Raw genomic sequence first — 25946 nt, forward strand, 5'->3', positions numbered from 1 at the left:
GTTATCAACATTGTTCTCACCCTAAATCCAAAACACAGCACTGTACCAGCTACTAGGAAGGAAATTAACTCTATCCCTGCCGAAACCAGGACACTAGTATAGATGCAATCAGTGAGTCTTGTTAAGCCTGGGTTTTCTCATTGCATCTGTGGTTCTGGGATGGGTCAAAAGAGCACTGAAACCCCACAGAGAGATGTCATCTCCCACCCAACCCATCTACCAAAGCTACCATTCAAGTCAGCAAGCTGTGACGACTAGCAAGGGCTTGCAGCTCTTCACCGGTGGCTACTTGCCAGTCATGCCTGAATTAGAGCTAGCAAGAGATAGGAAATACCAACAGCTGGCCTCTACCTGCAAAGGTTTATGGGCCAAGAGCTTCCAATGCCATTGAGAAATGTCTGCTGAGCAGCTGTATAGGTCTTGCAATGCACAGGAGGAATAGGTCTCAGGAGTTGTGATAGGCATGAATGGTCCATGTGTTAGATATGTAAAGTAACATGGAGAAAGGGTGAAAAACAGTACATAGGGTGGCTAAACTGCAATAGTAATTACCAACCTTATTTCTACGCTTACTTTAATGATTGATATGACCAACACTATCCCCTCTCAGAGGGAGACCTGGAGGGTTTTGGAAGGACTAGACGTACTGGAATGAGGAAAGAAGGATGCCTGGGCTGAGCCAGGCCAGTAGCGGCAGGTCGGGTGTTATCGGATGGGATGTTGAAGGTGATATTTCTTCTTTCAGGTTGTGAGTGCAGTGAGTGGACAGGCAGCATGTGAAATGGGCTAGTGATGTCAGGGTAGCCAGCTCTCTGGAGCTGTGTCATGCTAGCAACTGTCTGGTAGCACTTATAACCTTGTGACTTTCCCATTCTACCTTGGGGGGAGTAAAGACAGATTGTGACTTGGAACAGCCCCTGGCCCATGCGTCCTTCCCCTCCAAAATCCAGTTCCTCCAGGGCTGAGCATGCAAGGGGTGTTTTGCCCACTAAACACTGGTGCGTAGACCAGAAAAGGTCTCTGAATAGTAACAGGCAGAACCTACATCCATCCATCCCCTCTCCTCACCCTCCCCTCATGCTGGCCAGCACACAGTACCCATACGCACGCAGAGATGTTCAGAGATGCACGCACTGGCACAGGACACGCTGCGCACAACTCCACTGAGAGACACGGCAGCACCGTGTTCCCAGCTACCCATGCAAATGCCCTCGGATGCATGCAGAGCATCTTTCCCCAAAACAGACACATGCCTCCCCTGCATTGCACAACACAGGTCGACAACAATACACACCCCTTCCTACAGACATACCCACCTACAGATCTATACATACACATATGCAGGCACTCATACACCTGTGCTCTGACAGCCAGGTTTGAAATGCATCTGCAACACCAGACACCCACACACAGAGGCAGTGGCCCTCCAAGCCTCCCTTTCTCCCCCTCCTGTCCCAAAATGCCGGGTCATTTTTTTGGTTGCTCCTCCCTGCCTGTTTCCAATCCACCAAATGTCCTTCCCGTAAAAGAGTGACCACAATTGCACACCGTATTCCAAATGTGGTCTCCCTGGTGCCTTGCATGGTGCCAGAATAAGTCGGGCTGATTTATATTTCATACCCCTAGATAAACACCTCAAGACCGTGTTTGCATTTATCCAGCTGCCAAGCAGCCTCGCAGATGGTTTTAATGTGTTCTCCACATGCATGTACCACTTGCACAGAAATTGGAATTGAGACTGGGGGGGAAGGAAAGGAGGGAGGAGGCGAGGGAAAAGTAACAGGCAGGAGAGAATTGCCCTCATTGCACCCTGGGGATACAGTCTGAGCAGTGAGCAGGCATGGCCCAAATATGCCTCTCCTTTCCTCTCTCTTCCACCAAAGCAACCTGCGTCATGCTGGGCTTTCTGACTAGGCTCAGGTGGGCAAGCAGAAACGAAGAAAGAGCAAAATGAGAGATGTATGTGGTGCAGCCCTTTCACAAAGCACTCTGGGACTGGCCTTTCTGCCTTCAAAAGGCAAGTCCCGCAGCAATGACATCAAACAGAGCATTTGCTTGCTCCATCCTGAATACCATATTGGCTTGTGATAACGACTACAATTTCCATGCCCTGAGATTTCAACCCTCAAGGGCTAAGGAGAGCTGCAAGGCACATCTGTTCTAAAACTACAGTAATCTGTGCTTCTGTAACTACTCTGTAGTACGGTACTGCTGTAAGGGAGTATTCATGACAGTCCAAGCAATGATGAGATGAATGGGTACACTATAATAGTAACCTTCAGACACTTCTAGGCACTGAGACACATGCCTTGCCTGGAGGATTTTACAGTCTAGCCTTAGAAGATGGGCAGAGATGGTCTGTGATAAAACGGCACGCAGATGCAGAGAAGTAAATCAGATTTTCTGACTTATACCTGGCAGGCATATACCTGCCCTATTGTGATTGATATTAGAGGAACATGTCATTCAGTGCATTTTGATGAGGTGCTGGTAACTTCTAGTTAGATGGTGAACTGACGCGTTTCCACATGCCTTGTCTTCTCAAAGTGCTTATTTCGTGGTGGTGGTATGTCCTCTGCAGAGCTGGATGAGGAGGAGCTGTCTGCTGGTGACCTGAGTCCCTGCCCCAGAACAGCCCTGGGAAGGCAGTAGGTGAAAGTAGCATTTAGCACCATCTCTCCCAACACGTCCCTCAGACTGAAGTCTGTATTTCAGTGGGGGCTTTGTTGCCTGAACCCTTGGGGCTGCCTTCAGCTGAAGCTGAGGACTTGAGTGAGCTGGATTGACAGGCTGAGAAGTAAAAAAAAAAGCCTTATAGGAAATGCATCAGGAAACGAGAGGAGGTGACCCTTACTGGTGCAGGGATGTAGTGGTGGAAAGAGAGGCTGAGCTCTGCTGTGGCTTAGCTTGTCTTGAGGGAGTGATGAGCTGGGTGTCTCGAGACCAAGAGATGAGAGCATAATTACATACGGGAGCTGTGTTGGCATCTTTGTACCTGAGAAGGAAGGAAGGAGTAATCTGGACTGTTTGGGAATTTCTCTTGTCCTTGGAAGTGATTGCCCCCAGCATAAGTAAGGTTATTTCTGAGATCTGGAGTGGAGATAGGTAGCCAGCTGGAAAACTGAAGTGTCTTTGGGAAGCACAAGTGACTCTGTTGATCATGAGACAGCAGCATGCAGGATATTGAAGTAGGATGAAGATGCACTGACCTGTCCCAGCGCGAGGATGGCAGCAGAGCTCAAGAGGAAGCTGTGAGTGACATGGTGTTCTCCTCCTAGCCCCATTAGTGCCGCAGCCTCCATTTGCTCTAATGATACCGTCTTAAAATCACCCGGGGACATGAAACTTACTGACCTCATCCCAAACATGACTCATCTGAAGGATAGAAGCTCTCTCTTAATTTCCAGTATAAGCTTTGTTCACTGCCAGTTTACACCTGTTTATTTTTGCATCATTTTCCACTTTTGTAGCTCGTCTCCATTCATACTGCTTACCAATAGGATGAGAAAAACCTTCTTTCTCGTTCTGTCTTGTTGGATTAAGCAGACCAAGCCTTTTATTCTCCTCCAGGGCCACCAGCGAAATCTTCCCACCCTGCCAGTCCTTCCCTATTGCTGGAAGATTTTTTCTTTCTGTTCCTTTTCAACAAAGGAACTTACGAGCTTTTCCCCAGAGAGGTTATTTTGTCTGACCAGTAGCAAGGATGTCTCAGGACCTGTGAAGCCTCTTCTAGCAAACTACTATGGGATGAAGAAGCAAAATAAGTCTTAGAAGACAAAGCTTCAGTCCCTGCCTCAGCAGTTGACTTTTACCAACCTCACTTACCTGCCTGTGTTAGGTTTGTAGTCAGGGAGCGTGGTGGTCACTGATCCTCACTTTCTCCACAAGTACAATCGCCCTGTCTCCCTGAACTCATATCAAACTACAGAGACAGACAGGAAGACACCAGAATGAGGCGTCTGCGAAGTCTCTGGGGAAGAAAAAGGTCTTGCCTCACTTCCAGCTCCTCATGTTGTCCTGCGAGACTAATTTCGTCAGCACTAGAGTGGTCAATGATGGTCTGTAGACATGAGAAACTCCAGTGCAATTCCTACCTTCCCTGTCTCCATCCATCAGATTTATGGCTCTGAATTTGGAGGAGCTTCACCCACATACATATATGCCTGAGAGAGAAGCAATATCCTCCGTTCAGTGTTGCCTGAATGACTGATACACATCCAAGAGACTTAGGATGTGGGATATGTATGAGATTTACTTGTTTTCTTAAAAGTTTATGAATTCCTTTTGACTTACATCTTCAGTGAATCCTATTTCTTCCAAGAAAAGAAATGTTTTGCATTCCCAGTTCACTTGGAACATGCGACTTCGTGTCCCAAACCTACCCACCTGTATCAATCCAAACAGCATATTTGAACCCTCAAACTATTTTTCATCAAAAAAAAGAAATTTTCAAGAGCTTTTCAATCAGCATTTAGAACGAACTGGCTCCCTTCTGATTATCTATGCCTCTAAATATTGTTAACAGTGTCTCAGGAGAGACTGACTTATTTTTAGCATGCCAAAAGCACACTACTTGCAGGTGGTGGATTTTTTTTTTTTAAATGACAGCTTATAAAAAAGGTTGTAAAAATTGATTTTTTTTTATTTATTTATTTTAAAGTATAGCCATCAGGAAAAATTGTCGGCTTGTGGATTTTTTATTGTTTTCCTGAAACTCCTCACCATTTTTCAGATTTCTTCTTGTAATTCAGTGTGGATCTCTTTTGAGAAATCACTGGGAGAAAAGGGAAACAACAGAGAGAAGCCAAGTTGTTAATACTGTTAATATTTTTATAAACCAAGAAAAAAATGTTTGAAGGAAATATTTGGGAAAACAAACAAAAAGAACAGTTTTGTTTGGATTCCAGCACAATACCAATGGAATATATGGTATTTTCCCTCCCCATTTCATCATCAGCTCAGTTGTTAAGTGACCTCTAGAGTGAGTAAAATAGGAGAAAGTTGGCGGCAGAAGGTGCAGAATTTGGTCCTAGTTATCACATCGGTGGTCTCAAGCTGATGAAATTAATGGTAAAGGTGCCACGGAGGAGATGGGGTGGAGTGAGGGAGGAAGGAAGAGATGTGGGGAATCACGGAATCATGGAATGGTTTGGGTGGGAAGGGACCTTTCAAGGTCATCTAGTCCAACCCCCCTGCCGTGGGCAGGGACATCTTCCACTAGATCAGGTTGCTCAGAGCCCCGTCCAACCTGACCTGGAATGTTTCCAGGGATGGGGCAGCCACCACCTCTCTGGGCAACCTGTGCCAGTGCTTCACCACCCTCAGCGTAAAACATTTCTTCCTTATATCTAGTCTGAATCTCTCCTCTTTTAGTTTAAAACCATTACCTTTTGTCCTATCAGAAGGTCGATGGTTTGTCTCCTTAGATGGGAGGAAGGGAGGTATTAGAGATAGGAGTGAGAGAAGGACGGTGGGGCTCCTGTCTGGGACAACAGGTGTGACATAGAGGGGAGAAACAGCTTTTGGCTGCATTAAAACCCAGGAATGTGGATCCAGAAGTCACAAAGTCTGGCTGGTCCTGACGTCAGTCAATATCTCCTTTTGAAAAATGTTTTCCGAGAGTTTCAGTCAATGTAGGAACTTCTCAACCAGGAGGTCCAGAGGCACCTGGCTTGACCTGTGGATGTCCCCCCCCCAGCTTCCCCCTACCACAAACTAATAACTGCAGTCCCTCTCCCCGACCCAATTCCTCTCCCCTTGCCCCCAGGGAGCCCTGGATTGGCAAGAAACAGCCATGCTGTGCCTAATTTTAAGCTATGCACGTGCCAGTTGGCTGGTCAGTCAGCAAAGGCTGGTTGGCCAGGTGGCAGCTGCCAAATGTTCACCTGCCCTTCCCTCTACTAATCATCAATCACCGCGAAATCTGCAGGAAGGAAATGATGACTGAGATGTCTTACCCCTCCTTCAAATTTGGCTGAAATGGGTTTTCCAAGCATGGAGCTGGGAGAGAGAGGCAGGGGATGATGGAGAGATGGAGAGGACGTTAAAGAGGTTTCTTTGTGTTGTGACAGTTCATGATAACGACGACAGATTCATTTGCATCTTTTCTCGGGTGATTCAGATGCTTTCTGAGGGTCAATTCCAACCAGATCCTTATCGGCTTTAATAAATCAATTCCACAGGTCAATACACAGAGGTGCGGAAAGATTGCAGACGCAGTGAGAGGCAGCAAAGATGATCTTTTTTTTCAAATTTCTGGGGCAGCTGATGGCTCCCCAAATTGTCCACATGACAAAGCAGCAGTCCAGAGGTGTCCCAACACCGGTTTGCACTGTGTTTCCTGCACAGAGCCTTCAACCCTCTGCTTTTGGGGGCGAGTGTGGGGATCAAAGTGCCCAAAAAGAAATAATTGCATTCTCTGTTATCCAGAAAACATCAGTTTTCTTCTGAATGAGTCCATTGCAAATGTGTGCGTGTGTATGTTTACAGCATAACTAGGGCGCACCCACCAGATATTTTTCCGCATTAAGATTTTCTGGACAAATATTGCAGTGTGATACTCAATGAAACTACTTACAAGTGAAGGCTGACCTTTGCAGGTTGTTCTGAAGATCTTAAAAAAGTGGAAGGTTTTTCTCTCAGCATTTCAGAGCATGACATTCGGATGAATTTTTTTCTCCTCAATGTTGTTTCTCCACAGCATTCATTTTAAAGTTTACCCAAACTTATTTATTTTGTAAAAAGAATTGGTTTTATTTTAAGTAAGACCACTTTGAGGGCTAAATGAAATCTTTATTTACTTTCTTGTCTGCAAAAAACCTCAGAGACAATAACATTTTGTCCTAATCCAAATTTTGTGGGGCACTTATTTTCCTTTTTCTTTTGATCCTTCCAGAGAACTGAAAAATAAATAAACTGTTTTTCACAGTGTAAGTAATCCTGCAACATAATGAGCCAAAGGGAAGGGCTTTCCCAGTTTTCATGAATAGGAAATGTAGTATTATTCTTCCTCTAATGTGACTGGAAGCAGAAAAGATGCAATAAACTTCCTCCTTTTTATCAGCTGAGGAGTTTTAGCTCCTCTACCCTCCCTCCCAGTTAATGCTTTAGAAGATAGGCAGTGATTAGTCTGGTCCTTTTCATCAGCACTAAATTAAAGATTAGAAATCAGCTGTTAAGCTATGAGTTTTTCTGCTGTTTTTCATGTCCTAAAATACCAGCAAACTGAATTGACCACTGTCAGCTCCGACCCTGGAGGGCACCGCACCAGCCAAAGGTCTTTAAAGCAATCCTGGATTCTTATTTAACCTTGTGAAAGCACATTCATTATAAAGGAAAAATTACTGTTTGGTTGAAAGATTGTTGAGGCACTAGCTTTGATATTAATGAAACATGCTGAGATCTTGGCCGTGCTTATCATTTCTTTACTAGTGGAGCTCTTTCGCAGATAAGAGCAGGCTGTTCTCTTTTATTTTGATTTGCATGTAACTCCTCTCTGTCAGACACTTTATACGCTGTTGATAAACTCCTTCACAGGCTGCCATTGGTACGGAGGGCAGATGCTGCTCTGAAAGCAGAGCTGGGGCAGATTCACTGGTTTTTGCTTTTCGCTTCAAATACTCTACTGCAGCTGGAGTTTAACGGATGGGTGCGGTTAATACAGCCCAACGCAAAGGCGTATGTAAGCACCGGGTTAGATTTGGGTGCGTCGTCCTTCCTCAGGGACTGGAAATGCAGCCCACGTCGAACATCCACGTCTGAACGGGAACTTGCTCCCTTGTAGGACTGGGAGCTTATGGATCAAAAGCTGCAGAAATGGGTGGTTGGCAAGCTGGAAGGATGTAAGAGGTGGGGAACGGGTTTTGACTTCCCTCTTTTTAAAGCAGTATTGAAATGAGGTCAATTCCCAAAGCTTTCAAGAAGCCTGGAGGATTTCTCAGCCCCTCTAAATATGGATAAGTTCTGGCTTTGTCCCTTGCAGGCTGAATGAAGAGACAATGAGGAAGATGAAACTGCCGGGAGGGTGGGCAGCCCATCTCCCAGGGCAGTCTGCCTCCATCGCTGGTATCTCAGCTGCTTCAGAGGCTGGTGGCAAACCCCGAGGGCTGCAGAGCTCCTTCATGACCCTCTTAGCCTACGTGCTCATGTAGGACATGATGCTGGAGCCCCTAAATGATTGGCTGGTACCTCCGTTTGTGAAGAGAGAAGCGAAGCTTCTCATAATTACGGGTCAATAGAAGACCTGCTTAATTACTTCTCAAGTTCTGGAGAATTGCAAAATGACAATTAAAGAAGTTTAAATATATACTTGTATACTTGCCAATTTTCAAAAAAAGGTTTGGGGAAAAAAGGCAGACATAAAATGTGGGAAAGGACTGTTTTCTTGGTTTGTATCTCTGCTTTTCCTTGCGCTAAGCACATAAATCACAGATGTCTGCAAATAAACTAACATACACAGAGGGAAGAGGGAGATCTGTGTATGGCGGGAGGCAGGATTTCTCCGTCAGGGCTATTTTAGCTTTCTTCAATGAACAAAAAGCGAGAACAAGGATGATTTAAAGAAAAAGCCTGTAACAACCACCCCACCACTCCCCTCTCAAAAGGTTAGGAAGTAGCAGCGAGCCTAGCAAAGTGGTACAACAGAGAGAAACCGTTCCCAGAGTATTTGCATTCCTAAGGCAACGGGGCTCATGTGATTTCTCCACCTGCCCATTCTCCTTCTGCTCCTTTTCTGAAAACCTGTGACTGAGCAAAGGGCAGAAATCCAAAACAGTGAGTAAGCAGGGGCGAAAGCTGGGAAAACTCCACAATTGTACGCTGTGCTTGGCAGGAGGCGACTGGTCAATCAGCGTGTCTGCACTGCCAGCCAATTAGCGTGGGCACGGCTCCGAACCAATCGGTGCATGACCTGCATCTTGCCCCACGGTGACATCACAGGGAAATGGAGGGAGAGGGAAGCTGGGACTAGTGAGGTCATAGGCGAAAAGGATGTCAGATGGAAAAGGATGCAAATCTTTAGGAAACGGAAATTCCATTGTTTCACTCCTTATGAAGCAAGGTAATGAAATATTCTCTATTTACGGTGAGAAATATTGCCACAGACACCTCTCTACAGATTCTTGCTAGTCTTAGTGTTACTTAAAAGCGCACCCAAATTCAGGCACAGAAGCGCATCTGAGAAAGCAGCAAAGCATTGCAGTATAGCGTAGCACTGGCTGGTGTAAATAATAACTTAAAATTACAGCTGAATTTGGATTAATGGTCTGTAGGCATTAAATCAGCCAGTCTACTCTATGGGCGTGAGTACCTTTCAGGGAAGCCTGAACTGGTAGCTTTGAGCCTCACACTAATGTAGCCACAGCATAGTCTAGCTCCTTGGTAGCCTAGGCTCAAATCTGTGCTGCCGTATCAAGGCTATACCCAGCCAAGCTCCCTTGGGCACCTCCAGGTTGCCCGTCAGTCTACAGAGTCCTGAATGCTCAAGTCCTCCTGTTGTCCACTCTGTTCTCCTGCCCCATTTTCATTTCTTCCAGCCCACAAGGAAAAGCAATTTTCCAGAATCCTTGACCCCTCTCAGAGAGTGCTCAGCTGTTATCCCACGTCTGACCGTGCCCTTCTGAAATAAAACTTGGGAGAAGCTGCACCTTCTGGAGCTGAACACTAAGAAGAAAATTGCAATGATGCCTAAAAGCGGCTTTCTTGAATTGAGTGACAGTGGCGTTGGCTTTCTCACGGAGAGCCCTCTCCAAAAGGTGGGACATTAGTGCCGCCTCTGCCTGTCCAGTGACTCCTCTTTATCTTTGTGTCTCTTCCACAGATGGCTTTTGTCTTCCTGAGTGGGATGGTATTGTCTGCTGGCCTGAAGGTGTGCCAGGCAAAGTGGTGGCTATGCCGTGTCCCGAGTACATCTATGACTTCAATCACAAAGGTAGGTGGTGTCCTCAGTGGCAGCAGAGCCTGGTAAGCTGCACCAAGGGGAGGCCTGGGAGTCAGAAAATTAGAAATCCTCTTTAGCATCCCTTTTTTATCACATGGTGACTGCCTTCCAAACAGGAGTAAAGCCAGGGAAAAGGAAGTAAAGAAAGAGCTATTATTTTTTTATGCTGAAAGAAAAGCTCTGTTTTAACCTAAACAATGACAAATTTCCCACCCGCCCCACCCAGACTGTAATGGGGCATTATAAGCACCAGTTACATGCTTACAACTGGGTAGCCTTGCAGCGTTACAAACCTGTATTTGTTTGACGCCACAAACTTTGCATAGCAATAGAAACCCACAAGATATTCTTCCAATTTATATTCTTCACTTCACGGGTTTGTTATTTCTAGCCCCTGATCTCGGCCCAGACCCCTACGGTGGGTACCCGAGAACAGCACTGGTAACCAGAACATGTGAATTCCTCCCTATCTCACTTTCCCTCGGGCAGCACGTTTCTTGGCTTGCTTGTGGTGCCGCAAAGTCTGTGCACGTTTTTAGAAGCAATTGAAGTACACTCGCTCCTCAGTGTATTTTCAAAGCTAAAGCATTCTCTTCTCTCAGGCAAAGCTGTGCACCCAAAGACGGAAAAATTAGAGAATTAAGACTATATGTTCCCAGCAGAGCGCTGATGCTGTTTTCAGAAAACAAGTAATGATATTCCAGTGCACCCTGGTTGCACACAGTCCGTCCTGCCTTTTCTATAAGGGGTTGTGAGCTGAGGCAGCTTAACCCCTGGCTGATGACTTCTCGCAGAGACCCCTGCACATGCACTTCACATTAGAGGCCAGGAGGAACAGGCAATCCATCCCTTTTTTCTCCATAACCCAACATGGCACAGATTCCCCACCTCACTGATGTCCACTGGTCAAATCAGCTAGGGTGGGAGTCAGATTAAGACCCTTAGATGCAGAGGTGTCTATAAGCTCTCCCTCTGTAGTCACAGGACAGATAGATCTGTTGACTGGTTTCATCCCTGTTAGCCGTAATGGGACGGTTTACACACAGTTCACGTAATGATACCCCCACACAGACATCTGAACATGGATGTTTTCATCTGCCAGCTGAATCCCGAGATGAAACCTTGCCTTCTCTCCTTTCTCCATCATCATGAGGAGGGTAGCCATAGAAAAATCTATCTTGAGATGCACTGAATCTGTAAACAATGAGCAGCACAATATAGATCACTGTTTATTTTCGTAGGGAGAGCTGCAACTCTGAGGATGATTCTGTGCTTTGGGACTTTTCAAAGCTTCTCTCCTTGGTTTGTAGACCCAATATCTTAACCTAAACTAAGTGCAACTTGTTATTAGCTCTCTGGTGTTTCTCAGCTAGAAAATTGATAAAGTCGCTAAGGAGATGGGAATTGTGTTCTTGCAGCTGAGCTTCAAAGCAGGCAGGAGGCATCAGGGTTGGTGGGATCCACCCTTGGAAGAAGTTTCTCCTGTTCTACCAGGTCTGGTCCCGTTTACTCTGTCTCTCGTTTCTCTCCCACAGGCCATGCTTATCGCCGGTGTGACCTGAACGGGAGCTGGGAGTTGGTCCCAGGCAACAACCGCACCTGGGCAAACTACAGTGAATGTGCCAAGTTCCTCACCAACGAGACGAGGGAAAGGGTAGGCAATTGCATTTGTGCATGGAGCATGAAGTGTTGGCCTCATCCAGGGCTCACCTAAGGAGCACTGCCTCATTCAAAACCCTTGATGAGCTAGTTTGCTGCCTGCTCTTGGAAACTATGTCAGAGCTTGCCAAAGCCACATCTTTGTTTTGATGGGGAATTAGTTGAATTTGAAATTGTCCTCGAAGCCAGAAAGGGTTCCTCCAGCTGCCATGATCCCGTTTGTATAGAGATCTTGGGGAAACTTGAAGCGGACTCAGGGACACTAAGAAGTGGTTGGAGGTTGTTCCATGCCATTGAGACTCCCTCTTCCCCACCAGGCAATAATTTTGCTACCAGGTTGTTACCAATAATTCCAAAGTTTATGTGCTTGTCTGTGCTAGGGGTTGTACAAACACAGAGCTAAACGATGTGTCAATCAAACCAGTAGCAACCCTGCTTCTGTAGGTGATTAACAGAGAACCTCTGGGTTGAGAGGTACAAATTAAGGATCGGAGGTTTTACGCGGTCTGTTCATTGGATATGGGTGGGGACAAAGTCCTTTGCTAAAGCGATTTAACGTGTAAGAACAGATCTTGAACTAATTCTGGTGTAGTCACAATTTTGAAACAGGGACACCAGTCCAAAGTTAGAAAAGGGATTCATAGCACATGGAGAGGGTTTGCTATGCTCCTGGGAAAAAAAGAAGTCTATCTATACATCAGATCTATGGGCCTTATTTTTACACAGATTCAGGTGATTGGCCAAATAGTAGCTGGCAGAAATTTCCTACCTCTCTGTCTGGGTCTGAGCCCAGCTGGGGCTCTGTAGTGCTTCTGAATGTCTCCCAAGCTGAGTCCATCACAGAAGCAATTCTGTGCTAACGTGACAGCAAAGCTGTCAGTGGAGTCACCTGAGAGGATGTGACCTTCTTGTTTCGCAGAGACATTTCCACCCACACGTGGTTGCTGCTCTATTTCTGTAATTTGCAAAGAATTTAGCAGAAACCTCTGGCTTCTCAGTGGTCCTTGGAAGATGTCCTCCTTGGATAAGGGGTATGGCATTAGCGACTGATCATTTGCAGCAAGGGTTATTTTCAGACAGTTGGAGATAAAGATCTAACCACAAGCCTCACGGTGGGGAGCAGGCTTGAAGATACACAGTCCTTTGGGGAGAATGTTCTTAATTTTACATCCAACCACAACATAATTTTTTTGTATTTTTTTTTTTCTCAACGGTGAAGCAACATATGAATGAAGTTGTTTAGTGAGGAAAGATGTTATTTGAACATCTGCATGCGTTATATCACGCAGCCAAGGAACGGACAAGGTTGTATACACCAGGTACTGCTCCAGCTACGTAATAGCAAAGCGTGTTGTCTCAGTGCTGGACGATGTTCACTTTTAGAACAAGTTTGGTGGGACTCATCTTTTCCCAGTCCATATAGTGGAAAGAACTATTTTATCCCCAGAGGTTTCTGGGAAGTTTCTGGAGTAGGTGTTGGAATCACTGAGCATCTTGCTCACACTGAGAGCTTTACCAAGTTGCACAGCTTCTTGACCTCTCTGATGTCATTGTCTCCCCTGTCCCACCTCTCACAGCCATGTCCTGAGGTGGGAGTCATCTGCTGCAGACCTCTGCATCTGAGCAAGTCTCCTAAATTTCCCCTAGGGAAAGGAGGTCCTTTCTTTTAAACCTTCCATGCTGGCAGCTAGGACTTGGTCAAGGTAAATCGGTAGGGGAAGGGTACAAAGAAGAAGAGAGTTGTCCATTTGTTACCAGCACAAGGAAGAGAGAGAGACCTTCCACCCCTAGGCTGGTAAAAAAGGCTGAAAGCGAAGTCTGTTTTCCTGGGTTTCATGTATCTGTCTTTGTCTCTGTCCCCCAAGTGTAGAGGTGGCCACTGCACAGACAGGGGACTTGGACTGTGCTTCCTAACAAAGAGACATTAGGTGAGGTGTCACGATGCAGAAGACTTCATTTTTATTCTCAACCTCTGCTCTTACTTGGAAAATTACTGCTCCTCGTGACCTCTCCCTTTATGAGCTGTTTTAATAAACCGCCCCAATATTGTCATCCTCATTATTCTGTACACTAGGCTCAGTCATCTTTTGCCATGAGTTTTCTGTTCTAGCTACACAGAGGTGAATTTAATGATATTTAATGGTGAGACAAATTAGACCATCATCATTGTTCAGATTAAATGGACAACATTGTCCTGCGTAAGTGATGCCTGCCCAGTGCAAAGAACATTAGGAAAAATGGAAGTTTCCCCCGGCTTTGGAATTGTATCTTGATTGACAAATGCTTTTCAGCAGCATCTCTTACTCGTTATTATTGTTATTATTATTAACCTTGTATTTGCAAGAGGTTGCTTTCCTCACTCCAGCCCTGCACTCGCCTCATAGCGATGCTGCATGCTGTCATGCAGTTGCCTTGTTTTACCGTAGAGGTGGCTGCATTTTAGTGACAAGTGAAGCAATGCATATACATCCACCGCGGGTCTCTTGGGCCTTCTGGTACGAAAAGCACTCTGGAAATAAAAGAGAAAAGGAATGGCCACCTTTTTTTTCTCAGTTGGGTGATGACTTTCAGAGAGCAAGGAAGGCCTCTTGTCTTTCACACCCAAGCATGGCTCTGAAGCACTGGTATTAATAAACCTTCCTTTGATTTTTTTCTTGAAGTAAATATGTCAAGAGATGGCAGAATCAGGGAATTTGGCAAGATAGACTAGTCGTCTTTAGAAAGAGATTGTTTTCTATTATTATTTCCCCCCCTGGGGAAGAGCATCTTTGCGTCACCAGTAACAGCTGCACTTAACCAACATTTTGAAAGGAGATCGTGGGCTGACTCTGAGGAGGACAGCATCCGAGCAGATGAAACCAGAAGAACTTTTAAGAAACTATGCATTAGAAAGCATTAGGAAAAAAAAAATCTGTCTGTGACTATATATATATATATATCTATCTATATATATATGTCTAGAAATAACCCTGTATCTATAGATAGCTATATGTACAGATACACACACCTAAATAAACACCCACGTCCATGCGCGCACACACGTATATATATATGTCCATGTATGTTTGTTTAGGTGTGTAGTTTTCTCATTTTAGCCGCTGTGGGATAATTATAAGATTGACCAAAGCAGCAAAGAGAGGGCCCCAGAGAAAGTTTGTGTCTTTCGCTACCTTTTCCTGAACCATATAAATAGGATTATTTCACATAGAGCGGAACGGAAACCGCTTTCTGAAATTAGCAAAGTATGCTAAAGCCATCACATCCAGGAGAATTAACAGCTCGTAACTGCCCAGTGAGCAATTGCTCTTGGGCTGTTTTCTAAGGGAAAATTAACACGGCTGAAGGATGCTGGATTGACAGCCCTGAAGATTGATGTCCTCTCTTTAGCCAGGAGAGCAGGTAGGCTGCAGCTAGCTCTTGAAGTGTGTTTCCCCAAATACCTTGCAGATAGCATTAATCTTGCCATGAACAACCGTGTCTCGGACACGGCCTGTAGAAGATGACTGTTTAGCAAGGGGCAGGAAGAAGTTTTGTGGAAAGGTGTCTTAGCAGCACATCATGGGAAGATAAGACAGTTTTCTTTGTGCCTTCGGGCAGTGCTGAAAGCCACCACTACACCGCAGTCCGTATATATTCTCTCATATTCTGCTTTTAAGGTAACCCTTCACCAGTGCAGCATAGATGGTGGAAAATCTTGTTCTCCCACTCCTTCCCCAGGAGACGCGCATGGGCATCCCCCGTCCCAACCGTACCCTGGATCTTCAGAAAGTCTCCCTGCCGCTGAAAAGATAAGCTGAGAGATCTGTGGCTTCCCACCCCAGCACCCCGACCAGGCAGCTCTGCTTTGTTTATTTTCCATCTGGTGTTTAAAGAGAGACAGTAGGACAAGGGAAGGCAGGGGAATGGATTGGCCGGTGTTCACTCTTTGAGGAAGGCAGTGTGGTTAAACACCAGCTGTTTATCTGTCTGCTGCGTGTTTCACATCACTGAACCACAAGCTGCTGAATGTTGGGAGAGGGTATACAGCACTGCTACATAACCACTAGATGATAGACACATAGGTGTGTGTGTATATATATATTTATTCTATATTTGTTCTGTTCTTATACTCTTCCCTAACCATCTGTTCCTGGGCACGTAGGAGACAGGGAGCAGGGCGAAAAGGACCTTTGGTCTGGCCCAGATTAGCCATTGTCCTTGCAGCTTTCTTAAGGTTCTCTTAAAATTAGGAGTCTGGGTGACCTGTCTTCTTGGAGCTCCTCAATCTTTGGATAAAACGTGGCACAGATGGGAAGTCCTGATGTGCCCCTGGCATTAGTAGGCAGCTTTTTAGGCAATTTCTCTCCAAAAACCATAGTAGCCCTTTGATCATGGACCCCTTCCCTTTCACACAGCCAGCCAATAGCAGCACCTTCAGCATGGTCATTTTTCTGGTCACCTTTTCAGACACTGGCAGGAGCAATTACGTATTTTGCTCAATAAGCAGAAATTTCCTTCATTCCCGTCTCCCCAAAAACAACACTATTGCCAAACATATCTTTTTTTAAAGCAGGTCAAACCCATCCTGTTTTCAAGGATGAGTTTAAGGGTAAATGTGACCTACATCTACTGAAATCATGGGGAAGGGGAATATGAGCCGGCAACTTGGGAGGTTAGCTCAGCTTGGAAACCACCAGCCTAGCAAGATGGACCGTCCTAAGATCTAACCCCAGCCCACCAATCCTGTCTTCATCTGCTACTGCTTGTTTATGTCATGGTGGTTTTACTGCTTCTAGAGAAATCAGAGAGGCTTCGAGAATCCATCACATACCAAACACAACGGGAAAGGCACAGCATGTTGCAGGGCTGCTTTATCTAAACTCCAGTGTTCAGACCAAAAATCTTCTATGCCTGGCCTTTGTTCTTGGAACTCTGGGATCTTTTTAAAAGCCAATAACTTCGCGTAGCCTCAAACTGATGGCATAAAACATGTTTACACAGTGTATACTGAGTTATACAGATGAAATGCCATCGAAGTGTCATACATTTGCATCATGAAAGATGGGCAGATGTTTTAAAATATGCATAAGAATAAAAAAAATGCATCATTGAGATGTGTTCTTCATTCTTGCAAGCAACCCTGTCACGCAGTCCTCGTTTCATGCCTATAGGTAGGTCTAGTGGATTCCTGTAAATGCTGTAGCACCTTTTGGTGTAGTGCTGCTGATAATAGTTTATGCCTAGAGTCTGCTGGGAAAGTCTGATGGTTTATAACAGCAACATAATAATACTTCACATGAAAACGCAAAGGTTCTCACAACACACAGGGTCAGATGTAGTCCCCTCGTACCCCATATTTAACCGTTGCTGCTCCATAGTAGATGCTTAAGGACAGTTTATGAAAGCTGCAAGCAAAGAGCGTTCTTGTCCCCACCTATAGCCCCCCAAGAGCCTGCAGCTGTGGCGCATTCTCAGCGTGTGGCTGTAGCATAGGATGTGGGGAACTTTTTTTCTGTTAATGTGAACAGCAGGTTTGGGGCACATTTTGGCTGTGGCCCCCCTGGATGTCCTGCGGCTATGAACACTGTAGATAAACTGCGCGTGACATGGAGAAGCGGTGTCTTTCATGAATATATCTATGAGGCACCCAAAGAGCTCAGCTGGCTTCTGAGACATGGGTCTACTCCCACCCTTTTCCTTTTTCCTTTTTATTTTTTTTGGTGGACTTTTCTGTAGAGCTCTGCTGACTGCAGTTAAAGGGTCCCATTTTTTTGCCTGCGCTTGGACACCTGGCACTACTGGAGATATATTACAACCTACAGTATTAGCACAAGACTGGCAGATGTCTATGAGACCCATGCTCTTCTGGAACAGCATCTGGGGTCCACACAGATACTTACAGGCATCGCACACAGCACTTAGTGCTTAGGTGTAGGCAACTGAATCTGAAGATCTCTCCTTGACGACTATCATACGAACATAGACACTCAACACACGTGGAGACGCACATTTACACATCTAAATTGGGGTGTCTTAGTCTGAGAGCTGACCCCAGTCACTATCCAGATGGTGGGGATCTGGTGCCTGTCATCTCTATAGATGAGGGGAACAGAATTCTGTAGCAAAAAGTCATGTTCAACACTCAATGATTTCCCTTAGGCTTTGGAAATCAGTGACTGTTTTGCACCTTTTGCAAATATCCCTTCTCCCTGCCATTAAGCTTCTTTTAGTCACATCTTTTATTTTAAGAAAAGACAAGGAAAGCAGTGAGCAGAGCTAGTGGCAGAGGCTTTCTGGCATTGCTTATCATTCAGAGCAGTAAAATGCTTCCCCTGCTAATTTCAAACATGTCATCAGCAACATCTGAATCAGCAGCTTTGAGAAACTTTGCAGATACTTGATCTGGAAAGCCCTTACTTATGCTTCCATCCTCATATACTGCTAATCCCACCCTTCATCGTAGCCTGCCAACCCCTCAAAAGACCACTGGATCCATTTCAGCTTCACGACCTAAATGTTGCAGAGTCTTGCCATTGTCCCACGAAAGGGGAAAGAAAAAGGGTGAAAGGAGAAAGCTGGATACAGGTCACAGTGCAACGATACTCAGAATGGGGTTTGCCACCAGTCACCTAGAAAATACATGTCTCAGTCACCCACGTCCCTCCCTGTGACACTGGAAGGAAACAGGACACACGAACACCAAAGCCCTGAAGGTTTCATCCAGATGCTGAAACATGGGTTATGTTTATGCCCAGAGCCAAATGAGATGTCCTAGGTTACATGACACAACTGCATGGGAACTGCAGATGCAACATGGGACCTACAGGAAACTCATTCCCTTCTGTAAAAGCACCTTGAAGCCAGACAGAACACTTGGGTGTCTAAAATTATGAGACACATATCAGGACAACCGTATTGAGTCCTACAAGACCTCTTACCTGAGTCTCACATGGATGGGAATCACTGTATAAATGCAAACTCCTCTATTTGAGCTAATCACCCTGGACTCCTCTTGTGACAACCCAATCAATGAAGCTGGTGGCTGAGGTCACCATCCTGTGATTAAAATAGGTGAATTGCAGCCTAAAGCACCCCTTCTTGCTGCTGGGACCTCAGGTAGCCAGCTCTGATGGAGCCATCCACACCAGAGACATCTAAATTAGAGGACCATATCCACTATGACAAACTCCATGTACCCATAGTAGAGTTTGAGGGAGCAGAAATGCCCTTCACACAGACTGTCCTACAGCTGCCTGCAATGGAAGAGTGAAAGCATAGCCGTGGTTTTGCAATGGATGGGGCCTCGAAACCCCACGCCTGGTGCTCTGATGTAGCGCTGAGCTGTCCTGCAGAGGAAAGCAGTTTTCCTCTGGATTCAGATCAATGCAAATTATCTCCTCATTGGTGGAAGTGGACAAAATAGGAGTCAGGTTAAGCCCTGAGCACAGTATGAAAATGTAACAGCCAACTGCTCTGAGGGTCACACACCTGGAAGGCGTCCAAACCACAGGGAGGGGGGAATGCAGGGACCCTTGTGGGAAGGGGGAACATCCAGCCCATGGATGCCCGTGGTGGCTAGGTTTTGTTTATTTTGTTTTTTCCATGCACCCTCTGAGTTCAAGCAGAAGCCATCTCCAGCTCTGTTTTGGTTTCCTGTTCTCCCAAAGCCACCAGGCTGCTGTGAAGTTTCTACCCTGAGGTCAGGCTGGTGGAAAGCTGAGATGCAAAGGGGAGCAGAGAGGAAGTCTCCCATCAAACCAGGAGGGAGGGGGAAAGGGAGATCTTGTTACGCGTTCAGCACGCAATACATCTGAAATGGTACTTACGTTTTTTGTGGTTCAGTCTATTGTCAGTCTCTGAGTGACGGCTGGAGTGAGGTCCGGAAGGCAGGATCAGGTGGGCTAGCTCGCTGCGGACACATCATTTCACCTGGCTGTACGAGATAGATGGCTGTGGTTTGGTGGAGCTTTGCAATGTGTGGCCAGAAAGGACGGGGGAAAGGAAGTGCCCTGAGGCCATGCGTTGCCTGGGAGCACCACAGAGCATGACCTAGGGAGGATGCATGGTGCACGACTTGATGGGAAGTCATTTCACCAACCCCAAAACCAGATCAGCCACATCAGGGGGGCCTCATGCTGCCCAGCACCCTCCAGGAGTAACCATGACTGGCTCAGCCATGTGAAGGGAAGGCCTCCAGAGCATTCTTCTGCAGGCCCTGTTGGCAGGGGAAGGGGACAAGTTGGGTACCCCTTATGGAGACGGCAGATGCAAGATGCACGGGAAAGCTGTAAGAGATGGGAAGAAAGGGGGGATCAGATCCATCCCACACCTTCCCCATGATTATCTCATCCCAGCAGGGCATGGGATGGAGTAGGCAGAGGGCAACATTCAAGGACACCAGTTTTGAAACTGATGTTCCCTAATCTCGGTACTGTATTGTGAGTTTTACAATATTTTGCTGATAATCCCAGCCCCTGGAATCACAGATATTGAGGTTTTGTCCTTCTGGTTTTCCTTTAGCTTTTTTTCAGCTTTTCTTTTTTCAGTGCACATGTGTCAACAGTTGAAACAGTGAAGGATTACTGCAGGAGTCAAATTAAATGACACCGGTTAAAGTATCGCACCTTTTAAACCAGGGTCTCATGGTGTGGCAAGGCCAGATTTTTGAAGGGCGGGTTGCCTCTTCCAACAGTTCAGTGGATGACCAGTGACGGTCAGTCTGTCTTCAGGGTGGATTTATAAGAGACATCAGGTAGAGCTCCTGCTGTAACAGGATGGTCTAGTAGGTGGTGCACTGCCTTGAGACTATGGAGGTCCAGGCTGTGTCCATGGCTTGGCCACGCATGACCTTTGTGGTCTTCTGTGAATTATTTAAACTCCCATCCATCTCAGCTCCAAAAAGAGAGTTCTCAGACCATGGAGGTGGTTGTTTCAGCTGGCAGATGACTCAATATTTTGTTACCTGGAGGACCTTTCCTGATTCAGCATTGTGGTTTCCACCAAGCTGGGACCTCCCTTGTGCTAGCAGATGAGTGAGACCTGGAATTGCCTTTAGAGCTTTTTTTTTTTCCCCTCCTGGGTAAATCCAGGCCTCACCATTCCCAAGAACAAACACCCCTGGGAACTAGCAAGCACGAGCCGCCCTCCTAAGGGCTGCCCTGTGCGGCCTTTTGGAGAACCTCAACCTTTTGCTCCTGAGGCTTTCCGCAAGGACCTAAGCACCCCATCCAAAAAATCACCTTCCCTGAAGGCTCCCCATCACGACACCGAGTAAGATTTGTGGGACCTATGTCTGCAAGCAGGCACACCAGCGTGCATGTATGCATGCATGTGTATGTCTTGGCAGTTCTGACTCAACATCCTTTCAAAAAGAGGCCCTGTGGTTAATCAGAGGAATTAACCACAGCCTCCGAAAGCGTCCTGCCAGCCAATCAGCAGGCCCTTCCCAAGGCCATTGCTGCTACAACAACGGTGGCGTTGTCCTATAGGAACGTGGGTCTTTCCGGTTAAATTTCTGAATGGGGCTCAGGGAGGCTTTTGTTCAGCTGGGCATAGTAACGCCTCACAACTGCCGAATTACCAAGAATCCTAAACTTGGAGTAGGATTTTTTTTTTTTTTTTTTTTTTTTTAATTTTCACCATGGAGGCAAATGTTGTCCAGTTCAAAGAGGATTCCAGCTTGGCAGTGGGAAAAGTGCACCAGGCTTCAAAGGGAAGGAGCTTTTTTTTTTTTTCCCCTAAAGCTCTTGAATCTGATCACATTGGCTTTTTAGTGCCTGTTGCCTCCACAGATATATAAATATATATATATATAAAAATACACGCATACACATACACCGGATTAATATTGGCAAGCGCACCACTCTACCAATGGAAACCGCAAAGAAACATTCACATATCTGGGGATTCTGATGTAACAGGGCTGAGGTTTCGCATTCCAGGACAGCGTTTCTAGCCTCAAATCAAAATCAGAGCTGTCATTCAGAACCCAGCGTTACTAATGTTATTGCAACCCAGCGGGTGGGGTGAGGGAAAGGCGGGAGGCAGGGGAGGAGGGATCGAGGAGAAAGATGCTGAATTGGTTGGTTTCTTTGGGGTTTATTTCTAATTTCAGACGATGAAAGGCGGTACACGCTAGGATGGTAGCAGGCATTTTAACCCTTTTCAGGCAGATATTCAGTAATTCCTGAGTTAAGCTGCATGCTCCAGCACACGATAAAGAAAAGCATCTCAATATTTAATGGAAACCTCAGGGTTTCTAAGCCCAACTCTAAAATATAGAGGGCCAAGAGAACTAAAACTTACTACAGGATTAATTACTATGAGCTCTCCTGCGACAGGGCCTTCTCCAATGGGACTTTGGCAAGCTAAAGTTGTGTCTGGATTAGATAACCACAGGCATAGGCTGCTTTTGATTTTAAAAAAGAATAAATGCAGGTGATTTCTTCTCATATCCCGCAGCCGAAGTGTATCCTCCCCATGTTTTCTGTGGTGGGTTGACACTCCACCAGCCTGGACACCAGTCATTCAGCAATGGTATGGCATAGCCTTATGGCTAAATTTTACAGTTCCAGCAAAAATCCCAGGTCAGTGGGCATTTTGTTCAAGCAAAAGTTGCCAAGTGATCTCTGGATTTGGCTGAGAGTTTGTAAAGCGCTTTGGGTTCCTTTGGGATGAAAATGCTGCAAAACTCCCAGGCATGGGATTAACCCAACTCCATCACTAGTCCTTTGCAAAAATCCCGGCTCCCCCCAGTCATTAGGAAAGATGAATACCGCTTTCCAAGCTGCTCTTATGTCAAAAAGACGACATCAGGTGTGATTGCTAAAGGTTTCCCAGACCCACAGCTGTACACCCCCAGCAGGTATGATAGCCTGAATCTCTGTGCTGCTACCACGGTTGTGTTACGATGCAGTAGGACGCGTTCTAATGTGACGCTATTTTTTCCATCGTTTGTACTGCAGGAGGTCTTTGATCGCCTCTATTTGATTTATACTGTTGGATACTCCATCTCTCTGGGATCCCTCACAGTTGCTGTCCTTATCCTGGGATACTTCAGGTAGGCGGCTCTGTTTCTACCTAAGCAAGTTGTCACTAGACTGGAAAAGCCTCAGGCTTTCCTAAAGGATAAAACTGGGGTGGCATGTGCTTCTTCAGCAAGCCACAAGAGGTTGCATCTGTGCTTTGGGCTGTGTTAGTGTCACTTAGGTCAAACTTCTCGGGGGATGGTGGGTGGGATGTTTGAACTTCTTCCGCTCGCCTGCAATGGAGTTTTCTAGACCCTCTTTGTAGCAAACGGGAAGAGAGGCATCTCCAGGAAGAGGTTTGTCTCCCTTGGAAGGCTGTCTAAGGTTTTCTGTCCCTATCACCCCCGCAGATGACTGGCTTAGATTTAGATGGCTACTTTCTAGATAGCTAAGGTTTCATAAGGGAAATTCCACTCTAAACCCAAATATTCATGAAGGACAGACCAGTTGAAGGGGACCTCAGCCGTGTAAAAGTGCCAGACTGACTCCTCCAATCTCCCCATGCTGCTGCTGTACCTAGGGAGCCAAAAATGACCACTCACTCTCCTAACTCTGGTTTTCTGCCCTCCCTTTCCACCACCCCTGCCAAGGGATGTAGACCCCTAAATAGCATTTTGAACCCGCCACATCCAGCCCTCAGACCTGGCTGTTGCATCTCCTTGCTGCTGTAGAGACCAGGGGAGGGAAGGGATGAAAGGTCTCGCTCACAGTTAGAAGGTTGTCCTTTGGGAAACCATACCTGGTGAGCTGCAGGCGGAGCTGGGTGCTGAGTCCCGATCCCCTGAGCCCCAGATTTGCCTCCCTTCGGTGGCTGGCAGTGTCTTCTCCTAGCAGACAGCAGGACCCAGACAACAGCTGCGGAAGGAAATTCTCCACGCAGCAAACAGCCACGTGGTGTCTGCAGATAAACTCAGCAGCTCCCACCGTGCAAGCTCGAGCCGAGCCCCTGACACATACCGCTGGGGAATAAAACGTGGGGCCTTTGGTTCTAAAAGTGCTCAGACCACTCTGCAGTGAGCAAAAGGAGGTCAGGGGGATTTGCTTGGATAGCAGAGCGTCCCAGCACCCAAACCTGTGACACGCACAAGACAAAGGGGACTGCAGACCCCTCCTGGAGGCACTTCACATGATTTAGTCCCAGAACCCATCCCTGCCACCACCCTCCTGTCTTCTCAACCCTTACCCCCACTGTTTTATTTCCTGCTGGACACTGGCAAGGTTGTTAAAAAATTTAATGTCCACATATGCAAATGCACTCCTAGTTTCAGGAGACATGCTCTCTCTTTCATCACGTAGTCGGAGCACCTCACTTACAGCCCAGGCTACATGGACGACTATGCTAGAGCATCTTTGTCCCAAGGATCAAAGCAGCAACAGGGACCAAGCCGGATTTTATTCCAGATAACACATAATCCAGAGATTCACTGACTACATTTCAAATGCAGGGAGCAAAGCCCATCTTCATTTATACCTCAGCAGTTTCATTTGGTGTAATTTGTATTGTAAGAGCACAGGAAACAACCGTTATTACTGTGACAATCTCCCCCAAAGGAGAAGAAAAACCCACGGCTATTATTTTTTATTTCCATTATTGGATCTGGGAATTTAAGAGAGTATAAACCCATTAAGAGATTCCCGCATGGCTAGCCAGACAACAGAGCTATAGAGGACAGAAGGAGACCCCAGCGGGTCGGTTAGTTCCATCTTCTCCCCAAAGGCAGGATCACTGTTTCTAAAACACACCTCACAGATACAGGTCTAGCCCATTCACATCTTACCATCCAGCTTTCCCCCCAAAAGGATCTTAAAGCGCTTTACAATCAGCATTTGTGGGGTCATTGCTGCCATTGCTGGGGTGGAGCCCAGAAACTGCTCGACATGGATAGTGTCTCTAACGCCAAATGGAGAAAACAGCCCAGCACACTATAGTTACTACTATAGTTACTGCTAAATTTGGAGTGGGCACAAAGACTAGCAGTTTACAAGAACCTCTGCAAGGTTTTTAGTGGCCACAAGTTCTGTAGCCTTTGTAGTCCATTTCCTCTGCACAAAGTGCAGATAAATGTGAAGTCTTTAATGCAGGGTTTGGCTCTGAGAGGGGTAGATTTGTTGGAGGGATGGATTTAACAGGGAAAGGGACACACACAGGATACACGCTTCAGTATCAGTGAGCACTGTGCATGTATGCTGCCTTCTGTCTGTACATCTTGGAAAATGACTGCACGTCTGATGCACACTCGTTGCATGTGCACTGAACACCAGGGACACGCTCGTCATGCGCACACGAATGCACACGCCTCTCACTGCACACGCACTGCACACCAGATTCTCCGAATGTACACTGCACGCTGGACGCCATGCTCATGGCACACACCCTGCGCACTGGCTGCACACCAGCTGCATTCAGCCTGTATTTCAGATGTGCACACACTCCACGCATGCTTCATACTGAATGCACCTCCTACTGCCTCCAGATGCATGTGCACTGCACACACAGTGTCCTGCACGTGCAAACTCATCACGCGGGTACTGCACACACACTGCACGCACGCTGCACTCCAGATTTGCACACACTGAGCATGGACTGCGTATCACATACCCTCCTCCGGCTGCATGTGCGCTGCACGCACACCATCCTCCAGATCTAGACTCGCTGCCCACACTGCCCACTGCATGCGTGCTCACTACCCGTGCCCAGTACCGGCAAAATGCATCCCTATTTCTTTCCAAGATTTCCCAGTCAGAAATAAAGGAGCTTAATGAGTACAGGCACAGCATTGTCCTAATGCAAAGTCTAATGCAGCAGTGTGCTGCAACCAAACCCCTGGAGTAGGTATTAATTCATTTACCAACCCCACGGGTGAACCGCGAGTGCAGGGCAGCAGTGGCACTAGCACTGCTTCCCCGTGGTGGCACAGTGCCGATCGGAGGAGCTGGGGGTCTTCAGAAGCAGAAGCGACCCTGAGTCTGTCCAACAGATGGGCTAAACTACTCCAATCCTTCCCTGTCTCCCCCTCCAGGCGTTTGCACTGCACTAGAAACTACATCCACATGCACCTGTTCGTCTCCTTCATGCTGAGAGCCGTGAGCATCTTCGTGAAGGACGCAGTCTTGTACTCCGGGTCAGCTTTGGAAGAGATGGAACGGATCTCGGAGGAAGACTTGAAATCCATTACTGAAGCACCTCCAGCGGATAAATCACAGTTTGTGAGTATCGCCAGAGCACCCGGCCCCTCCAGGCTTCATGCCTCTGTCCTCTGTTTAACACCTCGCCTCTTTCAGGTGGATTTTCCACCCTACTGAGGGACACCAGCTCCCCCCCCCCCCCCTTTCTTCACCCTCCA

General features: G+C 46.6%; 1 protein-coding gene across 1 annotated transcript in view; it reads left to right on the forward strand.

Moving 5' to 3' along the window:
• PTH1R (parathyroid hormone 1 receptor) overlaps positions 1-25946 on the forward strand; it is a 129314-nt gene that overhangs the window by 78186 nt on the left and 25182 nt on the right. Inside the window, exons 3-6 of the mRNA XM_009281023.1 lie at positions 9818-9928; positions 11473-11591; positions 22540-22634; positions 25623-25809. Coding sequence (XP_009279298.1) covers positions 9818-9928; positions 11473-11591; positions 22540-22634; positions 25623-25809 — 512 coding nt within the window. The remainder of the gene's footprint in view (positions 1-9817; positions 9929-11472; positions 11592-22539; positions 22635-25622; positions 25810-25946) is intronic.

Source organism: Aptenodytes forsteri, unplaced genomic scaffold (assembly GCF_000699145.1).
Source record: "Aptenodytes forsteri isolate BGI_AS27 unplaced genomic scaffold, ASM69914v1 Scaffold52, whole genome shotgun sequence".
NCBI lineage: Eukaryota > Metazoa > Chordata > Aves > Sphenisciformes > Spheniscidae > Aptenodytes > Aptenodytes forsteri.